This window comes from Spinacia oleracea, chromosome 6 (assembly GCF_020520425.1).
Source record: "Spinacia oleracea cultivar Varoflay chromosome 6, BTI_SOV_V1, whole genome shotgun sequence".
Classification (NCBI taxonomy): Eukaryota; Viridiplantae; Streptophyta; class Magnoliopsida; order Caryophyllales; family Amaranthaceae; genus Spinacia; species Spinacia oleracea.
Window position 1 is genome coordinate 101,640,587 of NC_079492.1, and position 23,321 is coordinate 101,663,907.

At 39.5% G+C, this 23,321-nt stretch overlaps 1 protein-coding gene across 2 annotated transcripts; it reads right to left on the reverse strand.

Annotated features, from left to right (window-relative positions):
* Positions 1-4,840: 4,840 nt before the first annotated feature.
* Positions 4,841-15,636, reverse strand: LOC110777882 (probable uridine nucleosidase 2). Of its 2 annotated transcripts, XM_021982464.2 has the most exons (10): positions 15,439-15,636; positions 14,593-14,660; positions 14,355-14,470; positions 12,613-12,672; positions 12,338-12,523; positions 12,077-12,181; positions 11,860-11,956; positions 5,788-5,895; positions 5,554-5,689; positions 4,841-5,245 (listed from the first exon to the last, which is right to left on the reverse strand). In XM_021982464.2, the coding sequence occupies exons 2-10, from the start codon at positions 14,648-14,650 to the stop codon at positions 5,137-5,139; spliced, it is 975 nt and encodes a 324-aa protein (XP_021838156.1). In that variant the 5' UTR covers positions 14,651-14,660; positions 15,439-15,636; the 3' UTR covers positions 4,841-5,136. The 2 variants fall into 2 exon arrangements, with proteins under 2 accessions (XP_021838156.1, XP_056687529.1); XM_056831551.1 differs by lacking the exon at positions 14,593-14,660 and having other exon boundaries at positions 15,439-15,624.
* Positions 15,637-23,321: the final 7,685 nt, after the last annotated feature.

Consider the following 23,321-nt stretch of genomic DNA (forward strand, 5'->3'; position numbering starts at 1 on the left):
CCAAGCCTACATGACCACACTTCCAAACATACCCCTTTACATGGAAGAAAGAACCCTGAATCTTGCCCCGGACACCCTTCCCATCACCTGTATGGTATGGAACGTCTAAGGCGCTGGCAGTCGCGCCTTTATCTCTGTTCTAAAGGAGATCATCCAAAACAACCGCCCTAATGTCTTTGCTCTAGTAGAAACGCATATGGGGGGCGATCAAGCTCTCAAGATTGCCTCTATTCTTGGGTATGGTGGCCACACTCGAGTGGATGCAATGGGTTTTAGCGGAGGTATATGGGTTTACTGGAGACCAGAAATTGTCACTGTCGAACCAATACTCAAGCACAATCAAGACATTACCATGGATATCAAGCGAGTGGGGGCAACACCTTGGTATTTCACGGTGGTATATGCAAGCCCGGACTCGACGAAGAGGAGCGAACTTTGGAATGAGTTAAAGGAGTTCGCGCTATCTCACAACAAACCTTGGCTCATTGCCGGAGATTTCAATGATACCAGGTCTGCTTAAAAGAGAAACCGTTCTTGCAGCGAGACAAATAGGCGTTCTGCTAAATTTAACGAGTGGGTCGATGAGATGAACCTCTTGGAAATTGAATTCTCCGGCGCGTCCCACACTTGGGCCAGGGGGCTTACCCCGGAGACTCGAGTCAGTGCAAGATTAGACAGAGCTCTATGCAATTCCGAATGGGGACTTCGATTTGAACAAGCCAAGGTAAAGCACCTACCAGCATCTCAATCGGACCATTGCCCGATCTTCATCTCACCAAATGGTTTTGTCCCTTTGAGTTCTTTGAATCGGCCTTTCCGCTTTCAAGCCGCCTGGATTACTCATGAAAAGTTCAAAGAGTTTATTGCCAACAAATGGGATAATCAGGCCCCCCTGCTCAATGCTCTTTTAACCCTCTCGAAGGACCTCCAAGAGTGGAATCGAGAAGTGTTCGGCAATATTTTCAAGAAAAAAAGGATTCTGATGGCTCGAATAGCTGGAGTCCAGCGTTCTCTTTAGATGCGCGTCACCCCAAACCTGATTAATTTGGAAGTCTCGTTACAAAGAGAACTGGATGAAGTGTTGAATCAAGAAGAGACTTTGTGGTACCAAAAATCTAGAGTGGAATGGATCAAAAACGGGGATCGCAATACAACTTTCTTCCAACTAAGCACCATAGTTCGGAGATGGAAAAATAAAATTATTTCGATCAAAAACGAGAATGGGGTTTGGGTCACTGACTCCAACTTAATCAAGGATCATATTGTTCAATATTTTCCTACATTGTTCACAAAGGAAGGAGAACCACATAGCTTCAATGTTCCTCATGACATTTTCCCGGAACTCCCTCGAAGAGATTGGGAACTCCTATCTCGTCCCTTTGCTACCTTAGAGATTGATAATGTGGTGAAGAACATGGCTGCCCTGAAAGCTCCCGGTCCCGGTGGATTCCAGGCTATCTTCTACCAAAAGAATTGGGACATTGTGGCAAAAAAGGTATACGAAATGGTATTACCAATTTTGGAGGGCAAAGGCATGCCTGAAAAACTAAATGAAACCCACATTGTTCTTCTTCCAAAAATAGATGTTCCGGAGTCCGCAAATCATTTCCGCCCTATTGGGCTTTGCAATGTGGCCTATAAGATTGTCACAAAGGTCATCATCAACCGGATTAAGCCTCTCCTACCGACCTTGATTTCAAACACTCAGGCGAGCTTTGTCCCGGGGAGACAGATCACTGACAACATTGTGATAATGCAAGAAGTTTTGCATACCATGCGGAAGAAACAAAGTGGCAAAGGGCTCATGGTAATTAAAATCGACTTCGAGAAAGCGTATGACAGATTGAGATGGTCATTCATAAGAGATACTCTGCTACAAATGAATCTACCCTATCTTCTTGTGAATGTTCAATGCGTCACAACGGCCTCTTTAAAAGTAATGTGGAATGGTGAACCCTCGGAAAGCTTCAAGCCTAGTCGTGGCATCCGTCAAGGGGACCCACTATCCCCATATCTCTTCGTAATGTGTATGGAACATCTCTTCCAAACAATCGAAGAAGCAATAGTGCAAGGTCTATGGAAGCCCATCCGAGCCTCCAAGAATGGTCCTTTACTGTCAAATCTCTTCTTTGCCGATGACGTGATATTGTTCGCGGAAGCATCTGTTGATCAAGAAAACGCCATACAAAATTGCTTAGCCCGATTTTGCCAAGCCTTTGGCCAAAAGATCAGTTTGCCCAAATCGAGAATCTTCTTCTCAAAAAATGTGGATGAGGCAATGCAACGTAGCATCAGCATGGCTATCGGCATGGAAGTGACAACAGACCTAGGTACATACCTGGGTATGCCAACCCTCACAAGCCGAGTAACCAAAGCCACATTCAGCCACTTGTGCGAGAAAATTGATAGACGACTCTCTGGCTGGAAAACCAAATATCTTTCCTTAGCCGGTCGAATAACTCTTGCTAAATCGACGTTGTCTACTATGGCTTGCTACTCGATGCAAACGGCCAAGATTCCTCGAATGATTTGTGATGAAATAGATAAGAAGACTCGCAGGTTTATTTGGGGCGGAAGCGAGGACAAACGAAGCATACATCTTTTATCTTGGGAGACTCTACAAAAACCAAGAGAACATGGAGGTGTTGGGATTCGATCGTCGAGACAGGCTAGTGCAGCCTTTTTAACAAAATTGGGCTGGTGTGTGTTGGCTGAACCCAACTCTCTATGGTCAAGAGTTTTACGTGCCAAGTACTGCAATGGCCGTTGCGATGTGCATATGTTTGTTCCAAAGGCCGGAAGTTCGAATGTTTGGAATGGAATCACTGAAAATGCAAAGGTACTTGGGGAAGGTATAAAAATGGCGGTAGGAAATGGCTCTTCCACACTGTTTTGGGACCACAAATGGTGACTGACTCCCCTCTTAGTGACTTAGTCACACAAACTGTCCCTGTGGATTTAGTTGGCTCGACAGTAGAGGAAATGTGGGAGCATGGAAGTGGTTGGAAATGGGATATTTTTGCTCCTTTCCTCCCTATTGAAATACTCAAACTTATCCAAGCTTTCGAATTAAGGGAGGACACAAGCATTAGGGACCTGGTTTATTGGAAAGACGGACCTAAAGGGCGCTTCTCAATCAAGTCAGCAATTCATATAATGCAACACATCAATGATCCATATGATGATAGGTGTTGGGACCTAGTGTGGAAAACTCCCACGCATCAGCGCGTACGGGCCTTCCTATGGCTAGCTTGTCACGACAGGATTCTAGGTAATCTAAACCGTTTCAAACGACACATGACAACAGACCCTCGCTGCTTCATTTGTGGGGAAGATCAAGAGTCCTCAGTCCACATACTAAGAGATTGTGCTGCGGCAAAACTTGTGTGGCGCAAAATAGGAGGGAATGCAATCAAACCTGATTTTTTGGTGGGGAACATCAAAGAGTGGATTACGAAAAACATTGACCACCATAACAGGTTTGAGAAAGAAGAATGGCCGACCTACTTCAGCTTAGTGCTTTGGTGGCTTTGGCGATGGAGAAACTGTCGTGTTTTTGATAGGCACAATGAAATCCCTGTAGACTTTGAAGCCTTCATCCAAATTCGTGTGGCAGAAACAATAAAAAGCCTAAGGGGTAATGGAGAGGTAATCTCGAACAACCCAGGGCCCAAAACACTGACCCATGTCAGTTGGCAGACCCCTGAGATGGGATGGTATGTGATGAATTGCGATGGGGCGGCTAAGGGAGCACCAGGGGCAGCTGGGGGAGGAGTAGTGATACGAGATGACAGGGGTATGCTGATTTCTGGGTTATCAGCAAATTTTGGTAGTTGTACAGCATTCAGAGCTGAAGTTCTAGCCTTAATTCGAGGGATTGAACTAGCCAAAAATCTCCAAATCAGCAAGTTGGAAATACAACTAGATAGCCTCACACTCGTTCAAGCCTTGCAAAGCAATACACAGGAAGGTGGTAGTTGCACCCATGATATCAACTACATCAGGAAAATGCTCCAAGGTCCGAACTGGAGGGTAAGGGTAGCCCACATATTTCGCGAAGGAAATCGTGCAACTGACTGGCTAGCAAATCAAGGAGTTCTCCAAGAAGCCAACATCATCATACTAGAAAACATTCCCTTAACATTGAGCAGAATCCTTGAAGAGGACATTCGTGGGGTTGCTTTCCAACGTTTTATCCCCCCTTAGGATTTCCTTGCAGCTAGTTTATTAGTTGGTTTTCTTTATTTCTGTTCTTTATTTCTGTTCTTTATTTTTCCTGTATTTTCCCTTTCTTTGGCTTTGCCCTCTTATGAATCAAAAAAAAAAAATATCTCGTTCATGTCCTTTGTTTTCCTATGTTTTGACACGTTGGAGTTGTGTTATTGGACTTGCGATGGTGGCGGATGGGAACTTTTGTTGGTTGTGCGGTGTTGTTAGTGTTGCGGTGAGAAGACATGGAGGAGGTGAAGCATGGTGGCACTTGGCTGGTCCCTATGGAGTTGCTCCTGTGAATTGTCACGCTTGATTATCATTTGGGCTTCTGAAGTGTGTGTGGGGTGGAGGGAAGCTATTCGTCGTGGTCTAACACATCTCTGCCTCTCATAGTCTTTCGTTAACTTTGTTGTCAAGGGTCTGACACAAAAGTTGTTTGTTTATAAGTCAAGTCATCGTACAAACCTCTAATCCAATAAACATTTTATCAATCATAGACAAACAAATTAAAAGGTTTATATTACGAGACTCACTATCCGTTTACATGTTAAACATCAAACTTGTTCACTTTCCTTAAGATGAACCGGTTAATATGTTACAAATCGCAATAAAAGATTATAAACAAACATCATGAAAAATGTCTTATTGTTATTGCTCTAATGGCAAAATGCATCAAGCATCAAGCATCAAGCATCAAGCATCAAGCATCAAACATGTATTTCTGTTCCATAACATTTTATATATCTCATACAGGAAGCAAGCCATTTTTATTTTCGTACTTGTTAAGAAAGGGAGGAAGAAAAGGAATTCCTCCACAATAGCTACCAATTGCCCTCGAGCTTTTCGATTAGACATTAACACCTTGCATTTCGAATTACATCATGAGAAATATGACCGACTGAACCCACCTGATCAACAACTAGCTTACGAGCTTATAAGACGATCCATGACCAATTTGACCACTCTTGGAGCGTCAACGGTGACTGCTACCTTAACACTAGGTTTATCGGTCCATTCAGTCTCTTCTTCAAACCTATTAGATCCAAGGGTAAATAAAAGCAAAAAGAAAAAAAAGTTAATTAGTATTGAAACAGATATGTGCAACTGAATAAAACATGTGAGAAAAAATTATCCGAGTGATATAGAAGCGCTAGGTTATTCATTACTACATGCAGCAGTTGCTTGACAAAAGTGGTGGAGACAGAAAAGAAACTACTGAATACTTACAGTAATAAGTTTCATTTGACAAATATGCGTGAATCATACATTGATACCACTATGATATCTTTAGCACTTACGTCCACATAATTAGGAGTTATACCCAGAAATTGGACTACATACCTTTTCTGTTTGTTATAAAGTATTGTGAGACCCCTAGCAATACCATTTGTTTGTACTCTGACAGCACCTTCTGTCCAAGTAAACAAGGAAGGATCTATTGCAGCAATCATGGTGGCTGGATCATGAAGATAAACACCTGCATATCATCAAATATGATTACCAGCTACTCGAACAAAAACAAATAACTCTTTCAGATGGTAAAACCATCCTACTTGTACAAATTATTCGGCATACCTTTTATACTGTATGCATCATAATGGTAGAGGTAATAACAGTCTAAAATCTTGCACAGGTACTGAGCTAATTTTCCATTTGATGCTGCCAACTTTTCTCGATCAGCATCTGCAAGCAAGGATATAAACATCGTTTTTTATGTTATGCACTGCCGCTACAAAGAAAATGCAAGTCAGCTGTGAAATGATCTAGAGAAGGAATGACAAATTTCGTCATATCTGCCATGCATGCAGTAATAGTCAATTAGTAATTGTAATAGGGACACCAAAAATCTATTAGTGATTGCAAAGAAGTAACAAATCAAAAGCGGTACTCGACAAGGCAGCCCTTTTGTAGAAATAAAAAGTTGCAACGGGACACTCAAATCCAGAAGAAGGAAGCAATATATACAAAGTATAACTTTGAAACTGAAGTTGATTACAAGTGATGATGAGAGAGGGGATAACTTTTGTCACAAATGTTAACAGCTCCTAGCAAATGTATAACTAGAACCTTTTGTATAAAAGGAAGTGGCACTTACAACTCATGCTGTTGAGATCTTGAGGTATCAGACTTGTACGGGGTCATATAAATAGACTCAGCCAGACCAAGGGTGGCAGAGAAAAAGTCATTAGTCCAGAGCAAACCCAAGACAGTGAAAAGAGTCAAGACCTCAAGGTCAGGAAAAATTGATCTGCCAGATCAAACCTCCCAGACAACATGAGTCCAAAGAAAGGTCGTCAGGCAAAGCGACAAAAGAAAGTACATCGCCGTCCTACACGTGGCGACATCTGAATAGGCCAAAACACTGAATAGTACGCCTATAAATACCCCCCACCTCATTTATGAGGGGAGTCGGGGACACATAATATTCTCGGTACTTGCTCACTTTCTCTCTCTAAGAAGTACATTACACTTTTAACCTATTTGCTGACTTAGGCATCGGAAGGGGTTTCCTCGGTTAAACCCCTAAGTTTAGCTTACGTTTGTTGTGCTTGATAGGTCAAGGTGCATAATGAAGTTGCAAAAGTACTGAATAGGGAAGTCAAACTCAAATAAGGCCAAACGCCTCCTGGTTTTACAAATCAAATTTCGAAAGGTGTAATATATCAATGTTTTTATGGAAGATGGTAAAATCATTTTGTTACAAAACTCACTATGCAATAGAATCAAGATTCAAGAAATTGGGAGAAATTAGATTTAAAAACTCGTAGTTGTTGACTTTCTTACTCTCCCAAGAAAGCTCTCACTCGCTGCTGACGTAACTTAGCCATTGCAAGGAAGCTCAATAGGGAAGAGGACGGCTAACAATGGTGGAAATGGATAAGCAAAGAAGGGGCATGCAACAAATCGGGGGGGGGGGGGGGTGTTGTTTAAGCTTGAGCAATGGCAGAATTGCTTGAATAAACTCCTCCAAGGAATTCAGACCCAGATGAAATTAGCAAAGACAAGGATGGAATTCCTACCGCCAGAGTTCCCAGAGTTGACCTGAAACTTTCAGAATGGATCAATTTGATGAATCGGTAATCATCAACCCTCTCCAATTCTGATGAATATCCTAAATAATTGTTCTGCAAAATTGGATGATTGTGATGTTAATAATGATGATATTGAGAGAATAAAGCATTCTGGGGAAATTTTGGGGGGTAATGGTTCACCGAATGTCAAGATTGACATAGAGGACATGGGGAAATTGAATACTGAATAACTGCTGTTGCCTGCTTTGTTCTTGGAGGAAACCCACCTCAGACCATGATTGAGGAGTATGTGAAACGGGTATGGGGAATAATGGGCATAGACAAAGTTGCACCAGTTGGAAATGAAACGTACATTGTCAGGTTTACAACAATGGAGGGGAAGAACAGAATGATGGAGGGGGGGTATTATTTCTTTGATAACAAACCATTCATTGTCAGAACTGTGAATATCATGAAGGGTGACATTAAAACTGTACCAATATGGATTCAACTGCCTAAATTGGACATTAGATACTGGGGTGAGAAGAGTCTTTTCAAGCTAGCGGGAAATGTTGGTAAGCCAATCAAGGTAGATCAGATTACTTTGAAAAGGGAAAGGCTCATGTACGCAAGAATTATGGTTGAAGTTAAGCTCAATCAAGAGTTCCCTAACACTATTGAATTTGATAACGAGAAGGGAGTGGATGTAATTCAGGAAGTAGTTTATGAATGGAAGCCGACTACTTGTATCAAGTGCAAGGGTATAGGACACATTTAGAGTCAATGTGTGAAATCAGTAAGGAAGGTGTGGGTTGTTAAGAATACCAATAGAACTGAAAAAATATGGGTGCCTAAGAAAACTCAACAAGAAACGGTGACTGGTGCAGAGGGGTTTCGACGAGCACAAAAAGCAGCAAGGATGCCTAGACATATAGTGTCGCCTAAGTGCCTAACAATCAAACTAATAATGGGTGTGCACAGTTGGAGGGACATGAGAATGAAGCAAAGGTAGAACAAATGGATGCAGGGATATCGAGAGCAAAAGGGATAATGTTGATGGGTTGAACTCCCTGGAAAAAATGGATAGGGTTGAAAGTTGGAATGTCAGAGGTGTCAACAGCATCAATAAACAAGCCGAGGTGAAGCAATTCCTTCAACCTCAGAATGTTAAGCTGATGGAACTTCTGGAAACAAAGATCAAAGCTTCCTCTCTAGGAGCTTTGTATCTAAACTTGTGTCCTGGGTGGTGTATTACTACTAACAACACGCATTATAAAGGAGGAAGAATAGTGGTTATTTGGCAACCTACCGCTTATACCGTTAGCATCATTATGAGTACTAACCAACTCATACAGTGTAAAGTTACTGCTGTGAATAAAAGGGAGGAACTTTGGTGCACATTTGTGTATGCCTTCAATGACAAGAAAGATAGGGAAACTTTATGCACTGCTACAGGGTATTGCAGATAAACAACAGGGACCATGGGTGATATTAGGACACTTTAATACAGTTTTATTTCCTAATGAAAGAGTGGGAAGCACAGTCCGAACTCCGAAGTGGGGAAACAAGGGCCTACAAGGATTTGTTGCTCCTAATAGAAGCAAAGTGAGAAGAAATAATAGAGTTGGGGCCTGTTCTAAATGATAATCAAAGACACATGTTAAATTTGAAGTTCACAACAGATGAGATTAAGCATGTCCTTTTCCTATTCCAGGGGATAAGTCGCCTGGTATTCCTGGTTATAGTAGTGAATTTTATAGAGCTATGTGGGAGGTTGTAGGAGGGGATGTTACCGAAGCTATTAAGGAGTTCTTTGAAAACGAGAAGCTGCTTAGTGCCATTAATAATACATCATTGACCATCGTTCCTAAGATTAAGTGACCTAGTGAGGTGGGGGAATACAGGCCTGTAGCCTGTTGTTGTCCTTTACAAAAGCATTACCAAGTTAATATATTCCCAGCTCAAAAGGGTATTGCCTGATATTATCTCGCAAAATCAGGGTGCTTTTGTGACCAACGGGAGTATAATGAACAATATTAGTATGTCAAAAGAAGTCAAGTGTAAAGAGGTTGCGCCATCCAAATCGACCTCAAGGAGGCCGATGATAAAGTTGACTGGAAATTTCTTGAAGAGATTATACAGTAACTGAAGTTCCCTGAGAAATTGATAAGGGTGGTTATGGTATGTGTAACGTCCCCAAAATACACCTTGATGATTAATGGTGAGATTCCGGTAAAAAGAGGTTTACGACAGGGAGACCCCCTTTCTCCCCTCTTGTTTGTGTTATGTATAGAATATCATAAAAGAACAATTGAACAATGTAGGAAAAACAAGGAAGAATTCAAGTTCCACCCAAGATGTAGACAACTAAAACTGAATAATCTGTGTTTTGCTGACGACTTATTGGTTTTTAGCAAGGGTGACATAAGGTCCGTGAAGTTGATCCTTCAAGGAATCCGAAAGTTTTATGAAGCCTTATTTCTCCAGGCCAACAACAGCAAAAGTGAAATCTACCATGCTGTTATGGATGCTTTAGAAGTACATGAAGTATGTAATACTTCAGGTTTCAAGTCTGGCATTCTTCCATTTAGACACTTAGGTGTTCCTGTATGTGCTAGGAAACTTAAAGTAGGAGAATGTGAAGCATTAATAGAAAAGATGGTAGCAAGGATAAGAGCTTTGAGTACCAGGAAAATATCTTTTGCAGGAAGGTTACAATTAGTAAACTCGGTTTTAATGAGTTTTTGCACCTATTGGGCACAAATCTTCCTGTTACCTCAACTATAATACAGAAAGTAAATAAAATATGTAGAAGTTACCTATGGCATGGAAGGGATGATATTTCTAGGCCCGACTACATAAACTGGGACAAGGTATGCTCGGCTAAAAGCAGTGGAGCTTTGGGAGTGAGAAACCTGCAGTTGTGGAACAAGGCCACAGTAGGGAAGTACATTTGGCAAACAGTAAGGAAGAAAGATCTTTATTGCTTTAATGGGTCCATTTTGTTTAAGGAAAAGCTGCAAACTGGTGGGGTTATTCCTCACCTGCTTCTTCCAGCTGGGTCTGGAAGTACATGTGCAAAATCAAGGATGTATGAAGCCGTTGTGAATTAGAGATGTGCAAATTAATTAATTGTGATAACGACCATAACAATGTTGAAGAACTAAGTATAAACAAAGACAAGAAAGTTTACAGTGGGAAACCCAAGTATCGGGAGGAAAACCCACCAATCCACTAGAAATTATGATGAAGATTTAAAAAGAGATTATCAAGCTAAGCTAGTTTCACCTCACAACTCTCCCTCGCTTTAATCCTAAATGTATGAGCTTTCAATAAGGATTTTCTCTCTCTTAAATCAACAACCCCCTCTAAATATGACATACAATGAGTATATATATAGTGTTAGGGCAAACATTACAATCCAAGGGTCCTAAACAAGCCACGCCGTTCAAAGACGACCTAGGAACAAAATATAGATTCAGCCGCGCAAATACGTGCACCCAAGGGCATGGGTGTGGGTTTTGCCCAGGAGAAACTGTCACGGCTCGGGCAGGGACCCCGCGCCCACGGGTTTTGGCACGGCCTCAAGAATGCTCCTCCAAGTTCCTCTCTCACTCGTGGGATCCCTTATGACTTCTCTTGTTTGTTTACCTTGAACCCATCTCCACACATATCAAACCCCAACAGAAGCAACATGGTATTGATAGATGGCCAAGCAACAATGTCTATTCTATTAAGAAGATGTACAGTACAGTCTGCTAATTGGTCCACAAATCAAAGTTAGCTGGGCCTCTACTGTTTGGAACAGAAAATGTGCACCAAAACATAAGTTCAATGAGTGGCTCGCTCAATATGGTAGGCTACAAACTAAAGACAGATTGTCTAGAGCTGGCATTTGCAGTGCTGATGTCTGTATAACTTGGTAACCAGATTGAAACTCATGAACACTTGTTGTTCGAGTGTCAGTTTAGTAAAAGGTGCATTCAAAGTATTCTGGAATGGTTTGTGATCAGATCAGGTACACAGGAACTTGCACTCTCTTCTCAGGTGGATGGGTAGGGAGGAGCTATAAGGGAACTAGTACAAAGAAATCTATTTTGAGTGCTGCAATTGCTGCGTCAGTGTATGGAATCTGGAAGGCAAGGAATAAAGCCCTTTGGGAACAAAAGGTGCAAGCATCAACTCAACAGCGAAGCAAGTGCAAGAATCAGTAAGACTAAGAATCAAATGCTTTAAAAAGCAAATGTAGCCGATAAGGAATGGATTGATAGCTTGTAATAGACATGTTCTGTTGTGTTTCAAATTGTTGTAATTAGCTAGTGGTTCTAGCTTTAGTTGTTTCCCTTTTGAGTCAAGGGGGTCCCTTCCTAGAAGGTCTTCCCAAAGCTAAGGAAGATAGGGTGTAATTCTTTGATCATGAAATGAATGTTTTACTTATCCAAAAAAAAAAAAGAAAGGGGAGATCAGTGTATGAATGTATGATAACAATAGGAAACTAAGCAAGTTAGCATAGATTTTTGTTGAACATCATTAAACACAACCCACATAACTGACAAATGTTTACACTTTACACATATCATGTTAAAAGGTAAGTATTCCAAAAAAAATTGGCCGATGAGAGATTCTAGTATGTTACCAGTGAAAAGGACTTGGTGGGTCACATTTATTCCCACAGCTAGAATATCTGCTCCGCTTGTGAAGACAATATCTGCAGAATCTGGATCACCAAAAATCTGTCCAAATAGCCCAGGACCACAAGGAAATGAGGATGAACATAAATCATGTAGGCATTGTATAGGTTGTACAGACCAACAGACTCCATTATTCTAAACCCCGAGGAACTAATAACTTACATTAGCTTCAGCTGCAGGATTTACATTGCCATTCACGGCAAAAGCACCACCAAGAATAACAACTTTTCCAATGTTTTTTGCAAATGCAGGATCTAGTTGGATTGCCTGTGGACATAGTAATTCAGATGAACAAGTATGACAGAGAAAGAGGACAAGCTAAAGCAACAAAATCTACAGAATAATCATCAATTATTCTATTGAATACCAAAATCAATACACAAACAATAAATAGCTTATAGGATCAAGTACTATTAAACCTACCAAGGCAATATTGGTTAGAGGTCCAAGAGCCACCAAAGTAATTTCTCCAGGATATTTGTTAGCTTGATCAACAAGAAAGGAAGCTGCTGATTGCTCGATTGGCTTTCCATTTGGAGGAGGAAAGTTTAGGTTACCCAGCCCATCTGCCCCGTGAACAAAGTCAGCTATGCGGAGCTTTGTCCCTTTCTTGAAAAGCAACAATTAATGTGATAAATTCGTTTTTCAGTCAATTTGAAAGAGGAACTGGAAAATAATATCCATGACAAAGGAGATACCGTGATTGTGACATGAGATCCTTCAGCTACTGGGATATCCGTCCTCCCAGCCACCTCTAACTATATAACAATGAAAGAATTCAAGAGAGAAGAAAGTAATTAACTTTAAATGAAAAGATATTGGGTTCACTGATGCACTATGCCAGGAAATTCATATTTGAAGAACCACTACGTTTTGGGCTATCAACCTTGATTTGTAACAAACATGATACATGATTCCAGAAGCTCATTGCTTTACACGACAGAACAAAGTGCCAATTAAACATAACAAGGTTTTTATAATTTTGACATCTGTAAACAAAAGAAGAAACGGAGTAGTACTCAAATAAAACTTCAAATAGCAGAAAGTTATGCATCTATTATTCTATAAGGGAAAAAAAGGGAAAGATAAATCAATAGGGAAAATTAAAAGATCACAACAATGTTCCAAACTCGCCTTGTTCATTGATTGGTTCATCACAGATTTCTAAGTTCGAGTTCTACTCAATGTACTCATCAAATCTTGATAAATTTTCTACGATAATGGACAACTGATCCCAATACCTCAACATACTAGAGTGGTAAAATTCAAATGCGCTAAAGAAAAGCTAGCTTATAAGCTCTAATGAGCTTCCCTATAGAGCATATGGGAGCTTATAAGCTACCATTTTTTGGAAAGATATGTGGGAGGACGTAATCACTCACTTTGTTCCCTCAGATGTAAGATATTACCTGCATAAGTGCGTGATTAGGATTTAGGATGCACGATTACGCCGGAAGATTTAATATACTGCCTTAAGTCCGAAACATGGTGCAATGCATCAATTTCCCCATGACAGAAACCGGTTAAGATATGTTACAACCTTCTTGTGCTAGCCAATGTTTTTAATCCAAGCCAGAGTGTTATGAATTTATAACATTTATTCCAATTAGATCAAAACCATTGATATCAATAGGCAAACATACAATAGGAGGAGGGGATATGAAACTGGGACCTAATGAAACCAATATCTCACTGATAACCACCTGGATAAAATCTGGTTGGCATATTATAACCTTAGTTTTAAAAAGCACGTCTAGGCTCAAGACGCAGGTCCTGGCGCCTAGCCATGACAAGCTCAGGCACCCTCCAAAAGGCGTGCGCCTTTTTCCCGGGCTCAAGGCGCAGCGCCTAGTACGCCTTATGGTGTAAGGCTCCAATTGTTGACAAGTAATATGTTTTTTTTGAAGAAAGGCTAAAACCACGTGACTTTAATGGTTTCCTAACCGTTAGAATTTACTATATTGAAAAGAGGAGAGAGAAAACCCTAAACTTTTCCATTTTTTCCTTGTCTCTTTCAGTGACAGGTCATGCAAACTCTTCTTTTTTCTATTTTAAAGCAACTGTTTGAATAGCCAATGACTAAAATTTTAGCCTTCCTTAGTCCCTCTTTTGTCTGGTTTTTTTCCTCATAAAGGCTTTTGGTCTTACTGTAATTACTATTTTAGCCTGTGTGAAACAAATAATACTATTTTGATTATTATTTTCAGAAAATAAATACCACAAAAAATTAAAAAAATTGTGCGCCTTGCACCTAGGCTCCAGGGACTTTTGCGCCTTGATGCGGTTTGCGCCTTTTAAAACTAAGATTATAACATAGTGCCCCGAATAAGAATTGAAGACTAAATATGGAACATTAAATATACCTGACAAATACAAGCTACAAATTTGTTAGTAGCTACTGAAGTTTAAAGGGGAGGTCGGTATGGAGAATGAGCATTACCAAATGCAAGGCATTTCTTGTTGCAAGACTGGTATAGACATTGCCATAAATAGTAGTAAGACCAAGCACCTCCACCTCAGGTGATTGGAGTGCCACAAATATTGCCATAGCATCATCTGCATTTATTCACAATCATATAATATAAGCACAAAAGTAAAATCTGGGTAAAATAAAATAACTGAGACATAGAAAGTGACTAAAGTTTCAATCAAGCAAACATGGGAAAAGAAAGATGTACCAATGCCAGGATCAGTGTCAATTATGAACTTTTTCTTCCCAGGCTCCCCCTCTGCCATTGTATTTAGTCTGTTTTGAACGATGGCAGCCGGGGTTAATAAAGATTCTTCATGAGTTAATTAATAATTATAATCATGTAACAACCCTGTATTCCACCAATAACCAAATCGCGGTAGATCCTAGCGATCCCTGACAATCTAATTCGGTTTTTGAAAGGGAAAGGGAGAGACTTAAGAAAAACGGAAAGATATTCTCTTTGATACTGTTTGGATTGACACCCCAAAAAAAAAAAAAAAAAAACTTAACATCACTATCTTTCTTCTTTCGTATTTCTTCTGTCACCATCAGCCTCCTCACCCAGTAACCAGTTACCATCATCCCCCTTTCTTCTTCTCTCACAATTAGTGGCCGATCTTGGCAAACAAAAAAACCGACGAGGGGCCAAGGTTTGAAATTTTAACCTCGGTGTTCAATACAAGTGCATCAATTATATTTAGCTTGTATAACTAAAATAAAAAATCGGGTTGAAAATCCTCCCTTCTCATGATCATCCCGCTTAAAGAGTTAGAGCACATAACCATGTTAACCTCAAAATTAATGGAAGTGAATATTTGAAATTGTAAATAATTCTCCCAATTAAGTAGCAAATAATCTTACATTCAAACAACAAAAATCAAGTGATCTCAAACTATCAGGATTTGAATTTAAAAAATTACTACAAAATTTATCAAAGGGTAGGGAGAGAAACAAAATGATAGCCACCATACACCGCCGGTGGTACACCGCCAGCAGCAGCAAGGGAGAGGGTGGCAGTAGAAAGAAACAGGGGGAAAGGGGAGGTAAGCACCTGCAAATGTGGACAGCACCGTGGCTGTACGGAGGCTTCGTGGTGTTGCTAGTGGCGGAGATCAGACGACTACACGAGAACGGGATCAATAAGGAATTCAGGATGTGAGTTACGCGGTCTCGCCACCCAAATCCCAATGAACGGTAGTCAAACTAAATGTTTCAAGGGATAGTTCGGTTGACGTTCTAATTGAAAATGTTAGTGTGATCTTATAATTTTTACTTACTTTTAAGGTAAAGATTAATACATTATACTTCCTCCGTTTCTTTTTGTTTTTTACGTTTTGTATTTTTTACGCGTTTTAACGAATAATTTATTTGTATTGAAATCCTCAATTTTTTTATTTAAACGAGATAAATTACGTTTATTTATAATGTTTTCACTTTTATCAAAATTCTGATATTGGAAAATGAGAAAAAAATTAATGTACCAATGGAAAAGTGTGAGAGATTAAATGACCCAGTGAATTTGATTGGTTAAAATAATAATTTGACACAAAATTTGATAGAATACTAAGTTATTTATGTGATAATATAAAAGGAAATGTAAAGAACATTTTGAAATACCCAAAAAGGAAAACGTAAAAAACAAAAAGAGACGGAGGGAGTATTATTTAAGGGATAATTTGTTCATCAAAATATAGAGAGAAAATTCTTAAGGATAATAGTTTTCTCATACTTTTTTTTTTATAAGGTAAGAAGAAAAGGAAAAGCACTAGGAGACCCTCTTCACGAGGGGCACTCCTAATGCATCAGAAGAAATGATAGGAAATCAGCTAGAGTTATTACAAATATCAATATCTAAGCGCGCTAGTAGAAATAAGATGTCCAACATTAGCGATCCAATCTACTGCTCTATTTGCTTATCACTAAAATCACTAATAATGTGATCAATTTGCCAAGGAGAGGACCAAGCACCACATTTATTACTAAGAGGTTATCACCTTCGATGTCAAGGTTAGAAATACTCATATCACGGGCAAGGATGATGCCAAGGTGGAGAGTTGTGGCTTCTGCGATGAACGAGGAAGTAGAACCTAGATTGTAAGCGCGAGCTTTATGAGGTTGACTATTGGAGTTGCGGATGATTACTCCTGCTGCTGCGGAATTATGACGTACCGAAAAATCGAAGTTGAGTTTGAAGAAATTAGGAGGGGCCTCCCATGCTACTGGGATGAGGTGGGGGTTAGAGGGAGGATGAGAACGGGGGTACCTGATAGGCTCCCCCAAATAAATAAAAGAGTCTAATAGGGGTTCTATAGTCCCATTAGATAAAAGTGAAACAAGCACAATGATAAATTCTAAAAACATCAAACTTTTCATTGCGAAAAATGGTGGCATTGTGTTCTTCCAAGATACTCCAAATGAGGAAAATGAGCTTCCTAAGTGCGGTCTTGTGCGTTTGATAGTTTTTAAAAGCTTCTTCGATTGAAGTAGTGGAGATATGATCATCTAGCCAAGGTTTGGTTAAAGGGAGAGTCCATAATTCCCTTGTCTTAGGGCAAGAGAGAAAAGATGGTCAATCGTCTCAATATGAATGTTACAAAAAGCACAACTAATGAAGGGAATTATATGTCGTTCAAAAAGGGTATTTCGTACACTTAAGTTGTTATGGGTGATTTACCATAGAAAAATTTGGATTTTCGGTGGTACATCCACTTTCCAAATCCATTTTCCCTTCCAATATGGTTTTTCGGGATTTATTCCATGAGTTAACCAAGTTGCGGATTTGACAGTGAAGGTTCTTGAAGAGTTTGGTCCCCACATCGGAGTGTTAGTCATTGGTGAAGTGGGAAGGGGAATCCCAGCTATCATCCTGACATGGTTGTCTAAGAGAATGGTTTTAAGCTTCTCATTAATATTAACTAGAGTGGGGTTGTTACCAAGTAGTTCAATAAGGTTACAATGACTTCCCCAATTGTCCATCTAGAATAAAATATCTCGACCATCTCTTATTTTCCAACGAATTCCTTTTCTTAAGAGTTCCCTTTGAGATAATATCTTTCTCCAAATGAAGTAATCTTTCGATTAAAGAAATTTGAATCGGTTAGATTTTTACCTCGAATCATTTTTACCCATAAATTGTTTGTGTCAGAAAGGAATTTCCATCCTAATTTAGCTATAAAAACTTGATTAAAGGGTATATTTCTCCTAAGGCCAATGTATCACCCTAATAATTCCTCGCTTTTATAAAACCATTTCCCAACTTAAAATAAAAGAATTACTAAAGTATTACTAAAATAAAGGAATTACTAAAGTATTATTGCCACCGTGATAACGGCTAAGGCTAGTACCAGAATTACACAGCGGAATTAACTAACTTTCAAACAATAAATAATAGTTAACGGCCTCCATACAAGTTGGAACCATAACGGCACAAACCAAAATACTTTAATTCAAAATCTATTAACTAATTGAAAACGTTATAATCTAGACTAATTAAATAAGTAGAGTTCAAAACAATGCAAGGAAAACAACACGCTCAACCAATCCCCTTACTAGATAACTTCTCTTGCAAGTCATCTCTACCAACCTGTTTATTAATATTCTACTCCACAACAATGCAAGTGCAAATGATGGATCATCATAGGTTCATTAAGGCGAGGACCATGACCAAAACACAAAGCACATAATCAGCGAAAAGCTGAGTACAAAAAACTAGAACAAATCCTAGGCTAACATGCTTCATTCCAACAAAGAATTAAATTACATGCAAAAGCCAACTAAATAAACAATTAATCATGAGGTCAGGACTCGACTCGGCTCATGACATGACTCTTGACTCATAGATTAATTAGAATAAGCTTTGAACGGGCCTGTAAAAGAAATACCCCCTTGGACGGGTGTTGGGAGCACACCAAATACCAAATTCATAATAATAATAATAATAACCCAATTGTCGGACCATACCGACAGAATTCTAACGCATAAAAGAAATTAAACAACGTCTTGTATCATACATAGGAGTACAAACCCCTTGGTAAGGTACTCCCCCCATTGCTCGTACTCAAGGTATATGCGTTCCAAGAGTTTTGAAGCTTGTTCAGATTGCACTTTACGTTTATTAATATTTTATTCACAGGCCGACTCAAGACACAATCAAGAAGACATTTAATAAACGAACAACCAAACAATACTTCTTTTAGAATGATTAGGACTTGTGATCAACACATTCAAGGCTCAAGTGAACTTACTCCATTGTTCCTTCTTAACATACTGTTGAGTCCACAATATGCATGTTAACATGCGGGTTGTTGTAACACCCTAATAATTCCTTGCTTTTTATAAAACATTTTCAGACTTAAAACACAGGAATTACCAAGATATTACCGCCACCGTGATAACGGCTAAGGCTATTTACAAGAATTACGCAGCGGAATTAACTAACTTTCAAAACATATTAAATGAATAGTTAATGGTCATTAAAAAATTAATCGTGTTGTGTGTGTGTGCGCCGATCGAAACTGTAACACCCTAATAATTCCTTGCTTTTATAAAACCATTTTCCAACTTAAAATAAAGGAATTACTAAAGCATTACCGCCACCGTGATAACGGTTAAGGCTATTACCAGAATTACGCAGCGGAATTAAATGTCAACTAACTTTTAAAAACCATAATTAATGAAATATTGAAGCCTCCTACAATTTGGAACCATAATGGCCCAAAACCCAAAGTATAATTAATTCAAACATTTCAAACATAATTAAAATATTAAATAAAATAGTTTCAAAGAACGAAAGCATGCAACTCTCTCAATCATCCCAAGCCACATGATTTCGATCGTACTTGATCTACCAACCTGCTATATTAATCTACTCTCCAACAATGCAAGTGCAAATGATGGATCATCATAGGGTCATTAAGGCAAAAGCCATGACCAGAAACACACAAAGCACGTAGTCAGCAAAAGCTGAGTACTTACAAGCAAAGAGTAAATGAAACTAAAACATGCATCACTCACTAAGTACTAATCAACATGCAAAAGCCATATAATAACAAATCAACCAATCATGAGATACAAGACTCGAATCTTGACTCACAATTTAATTAGAATAAGCTTCGAACGGGCCAAAAGAATAATCCACAAAGGGAAAAGGTGATGGGAGCCAACCATACACCAAATATATTAATAATAAAATCGGGCCATACCGAGTGTCGGGCCATACCGACGGAATTCCTGCGCATAATATAAATGAAACAACGTCTTGTATCATTAGTAGGAGTACGAGCTTTCCGGCAAGACTCCCCCCATTGTTCATACTCAAGGTATATACGTTCCAAGAGTTTTGAAGCTTGTTCCGGTTGCACTTTACGTTTATTAATATTTTAATAAAGGCGAACTCAAGACTCGACAACATGCATACATACAATTAATAAACAACAACCAAAACAATCTTATTTTAATGCTTTAAGACTTGTGATCAACCAAGCAAGACACTTGTGATATTACTACCATGTTCCTCCTCACCAACGTGAGACTCCACATCATGCATATTAACATGAGGGTTGTGCCCTTGCACGACAAATCCTAATTCATTTCATACATAATATTCCCAACTGAACCCTTCACATGTGGTAAAATAAATAGTACAACGAGGTACAAATAAATGGCTCAAAGTATGCTAGACATCCCGTACAATAGCATACAAATAATTAATCCATCCCTTGCATGTGAATTGAACCATACATGCATAAATATTGAACAACATGATTGACAATGAAATCCATACTCATAATAATTTCAACATGCTTGTTCAACAATTAATTCAATAAATCCAACATCACAAATCATATGCTCGTTCACCAAAATAAACATGATTCCACATAATGTAATTCACATCATCAACAATCATGTAATGTCATTGACAAAAAGGTGTGGTCGCCCTAGACTTGTACGTACCTTAAATACCTAAGCGTAGGGGCCACTTTGCAATAACGAGCACTCAACTAGAAATCACCTCCTATCATCAAAATAATGAAACTTAAATTATTTCCATGTTCATTAAATTTCCAGCAACTTTATAAAAATTAAAACTTCCTTTAGACTTTAGAATTCAATCGTTTTTCAATAATAAAGTCGTCTCAATTTGCAAAATCGATCCCTAGTACGGAAACATACATTTTTCGCCTTTAAAATCAATAAAAATCGACATTTTAAACCTTTATTCAAATCTGAAAATATAATTGATTATCATAATTAAAATCATCACCTAATTATGCTAATCAATTGACTCATTAGGTCTAGGTTAAAACCCTAACTTGAAAATCCCAATAACACTAGTTTAATATCATAAAAATCAATGCTTTATTAAATAAACAAATCTGAAAATTCATCCTTTAATAATTAAAACAACCCTAATGAATCACAACACACAAATCCTCAAACCACGGTATTCATAACCGGTTCCCAGCATTTTAATTACTCAAAACAATATTAATATAATAATTTAAAATACGGAATTTAAATAGAATAGGTAAGGAAGAAGAGAATTATACCAAACCGGCCATAGCACGGAACAACCACGAATTAATTGTGATTGGGCGAAAAGAGATTGGAAAACGAACACGAACAACAACACACACACACGATCGTGTGTGTGCGCGCAGCAGCGAAGGGACGAGGGCAACAGGGGCGCGCGCAGCAGGGGCGCGCCCAGCGCTGCGACGAGGGGACGAGGGCAGCAGGGGCGCGCGCTGTGCGCGAGGAGAGAGCGAGAGAAGGCGAGAGTGTGGTTGGGCGCTGTGCGCGCGGGCACGAGCGAGAGAGCGAGGGAGGTGTGGGCGCTGCGCGCGAGGGCACGAGCGAGAGAGTGAGGGAGGTGAGGGCGCTGCGCGCGAGGGCACGAGCGAGAGAGTGCAGCGCTGGGCGTGAGGCCGAGCAGCACGAGAGAACAGCAGCACGGGCACGGGGCTGTGTGTGTGCGTGCGGTGTGCCGAGCAAAGAGAGGAGAGGAGTGAGGTGCAAGAAATCAGAAAGGGGCTTTTTGAAATTTTAGGGGTTCATTTAATGATGGGGGAGTCTATTTATAGGCTCCCTAATCCCTTGATGGGCTAGGCTTAGGATATTTGAGTTGGGCTTAGGAATTAAATGAATTGGGCTAGCTTAGGATTTAAATTAAACTGTTTGGATTGGGCTCGATTAATAAAATGAACTGGACTTTTTATTTAAAACCCGAAGCTTTAAAAATCATTTGCAACTCATTTAATTTCCCGACTCAAGAATAAATTCGTTTCGCAATTAATTAAAATAATAAATATTCTAATTAAATTAAAATACATTAAATAAAATGCATTTAAATATTATTTAAATGATAATAAATCGTAACATGCTATATAAATATAATAAAATATATTTATAAATATTATAAAAATACGAGGTATTACAGTCTACTCTCCTTAAAAGAAGTTTCGTCCCGAAACTTGGGTTCGGAAATCAAAATTCAACTCAAAACTTGAGACTTTCTGAGACTTTCAATACGTTCATTTACCAAAGTTTTAAGTTGCTGTACTCTTTACATGATTAAACAGGACAATAATGTTAGGTTATGATACATATGACATTACATAGATCATGCGGAAACAACCATTAACCCAGGACAACATATTATTTACACATAATCATATAGCATAATTTAGATGCATACTCTTTGTTGCGTGCCCTCCCTAGCTGCGCTCGAACCGAACAAGAACAAGTCTTTAGGACTCCAAGTGTCGTCCCTCCGTAGATAGTCCACAGCACGTCCGGATCCGCCTTAAGATTGACCAACTAGAATCGCCCTTAAGGTACTAGAAAATTTCGGCACTTTTATGAGCAAGATGTGTGTTTTAATTTTCTCTCAAAAAACTCACTTTTGAATACTTTAAACTTGTTATAAATTGTGAGCCCTAGCCTCATATTTATAGGGGTATGGAAAGGGAATCGAAATCCTATTCAGATACAAATTAATTAAACCTAGAATCCTACAAGAACTCTAATTTAATTAATTTATCAAATAGAATTAGGAATTTAATCATTAACCGAACTCTGCATGTTTTAGGAAACGTGCACGAACACAAACACTTGCACACACACGCACGGCAGCCACGATGGGCCCCATGCGTGCGCGCGAGCAGCAGCCCACGCAGCGCCCGCGCGCGCTGCGCGCTGCGCGTGCTGTGCGCGTGCTGTGCGCGCTGTGCGCGCTGCGCAGCCTGCTGGGCCTGGCCTTGCGCTGGGCCTGGCGTGGCTGTTTGTGCGGCGCGCTTGGCTTGCTGGGCGATGGCTTGGCTTCGTGCTGGGCCTCGTCCGGCAGGCCTCGTCCGATGCTTATTCGTACGATGCGCTTCCGATTAAATTTTCCGATTCCGGAATTCATTTCCGATACGAACAATATTTAATATTTCCGATTCCGGAATTAATTTCCGTTTCGAACAAATATTTAATATTTCCGTTTTCGGAATTATTTTCCGATTCCGGTAATATTTCCGATTCTGACAATATTTCCGTTTCCGGTAATATTTCCGATTCTGGCAATATTTCCATTTCCGATAATATTTTCCGATACGTACCATGTTTCCGTTTCCGGCAACATCTACGACTTGGATAATATTTATATTTCCGATACGATCCATATTTCCGTTTCCGGCAATATCATCGTTTCCGGAGTATTCATTTCTTGCCTGTGACGATCTTAGCTCCCACTGAAACCAAGATCCGTCGGTTCCGAATATTCATAGATGGAGTATTTAATGCCATTAAATACTTGATCCGTTTACGTACTATTTGTGTGACCCTACGGGTTCAGTCAAGAGTAAGCTGTGGATTAATATCATTAATTCCACTTGAACTGAAGCGGCCTCTAGCTAGGCATTCAGCTCACTTGATCTCACTGAATTATTAACT

Bases quoted from the DNA above. Each gene is read 5' to 3' on its own strand.
- LOC110777882 (XM_021982464.2), bottom strand. From the start codon at position 14,650: ATGGCAGAGGGGGAGCCTGGGAAGAAAAAGTTCATAATTGACACTGAT. The intron at 12,182-12,337 runs GTAGGTTTAATA...CTATGTCCACAG, and splicing joins CTCTAACCAATATTGCCTTG to GCAATCCAACTAGATCCTGC. The intron at 5,690-5,787 runs GTATGCCGAATA...GATGATATGCAG, and splicing joins TGATGCATACAGTATAAAAG to GTGTTTATCTTCATGATCCA.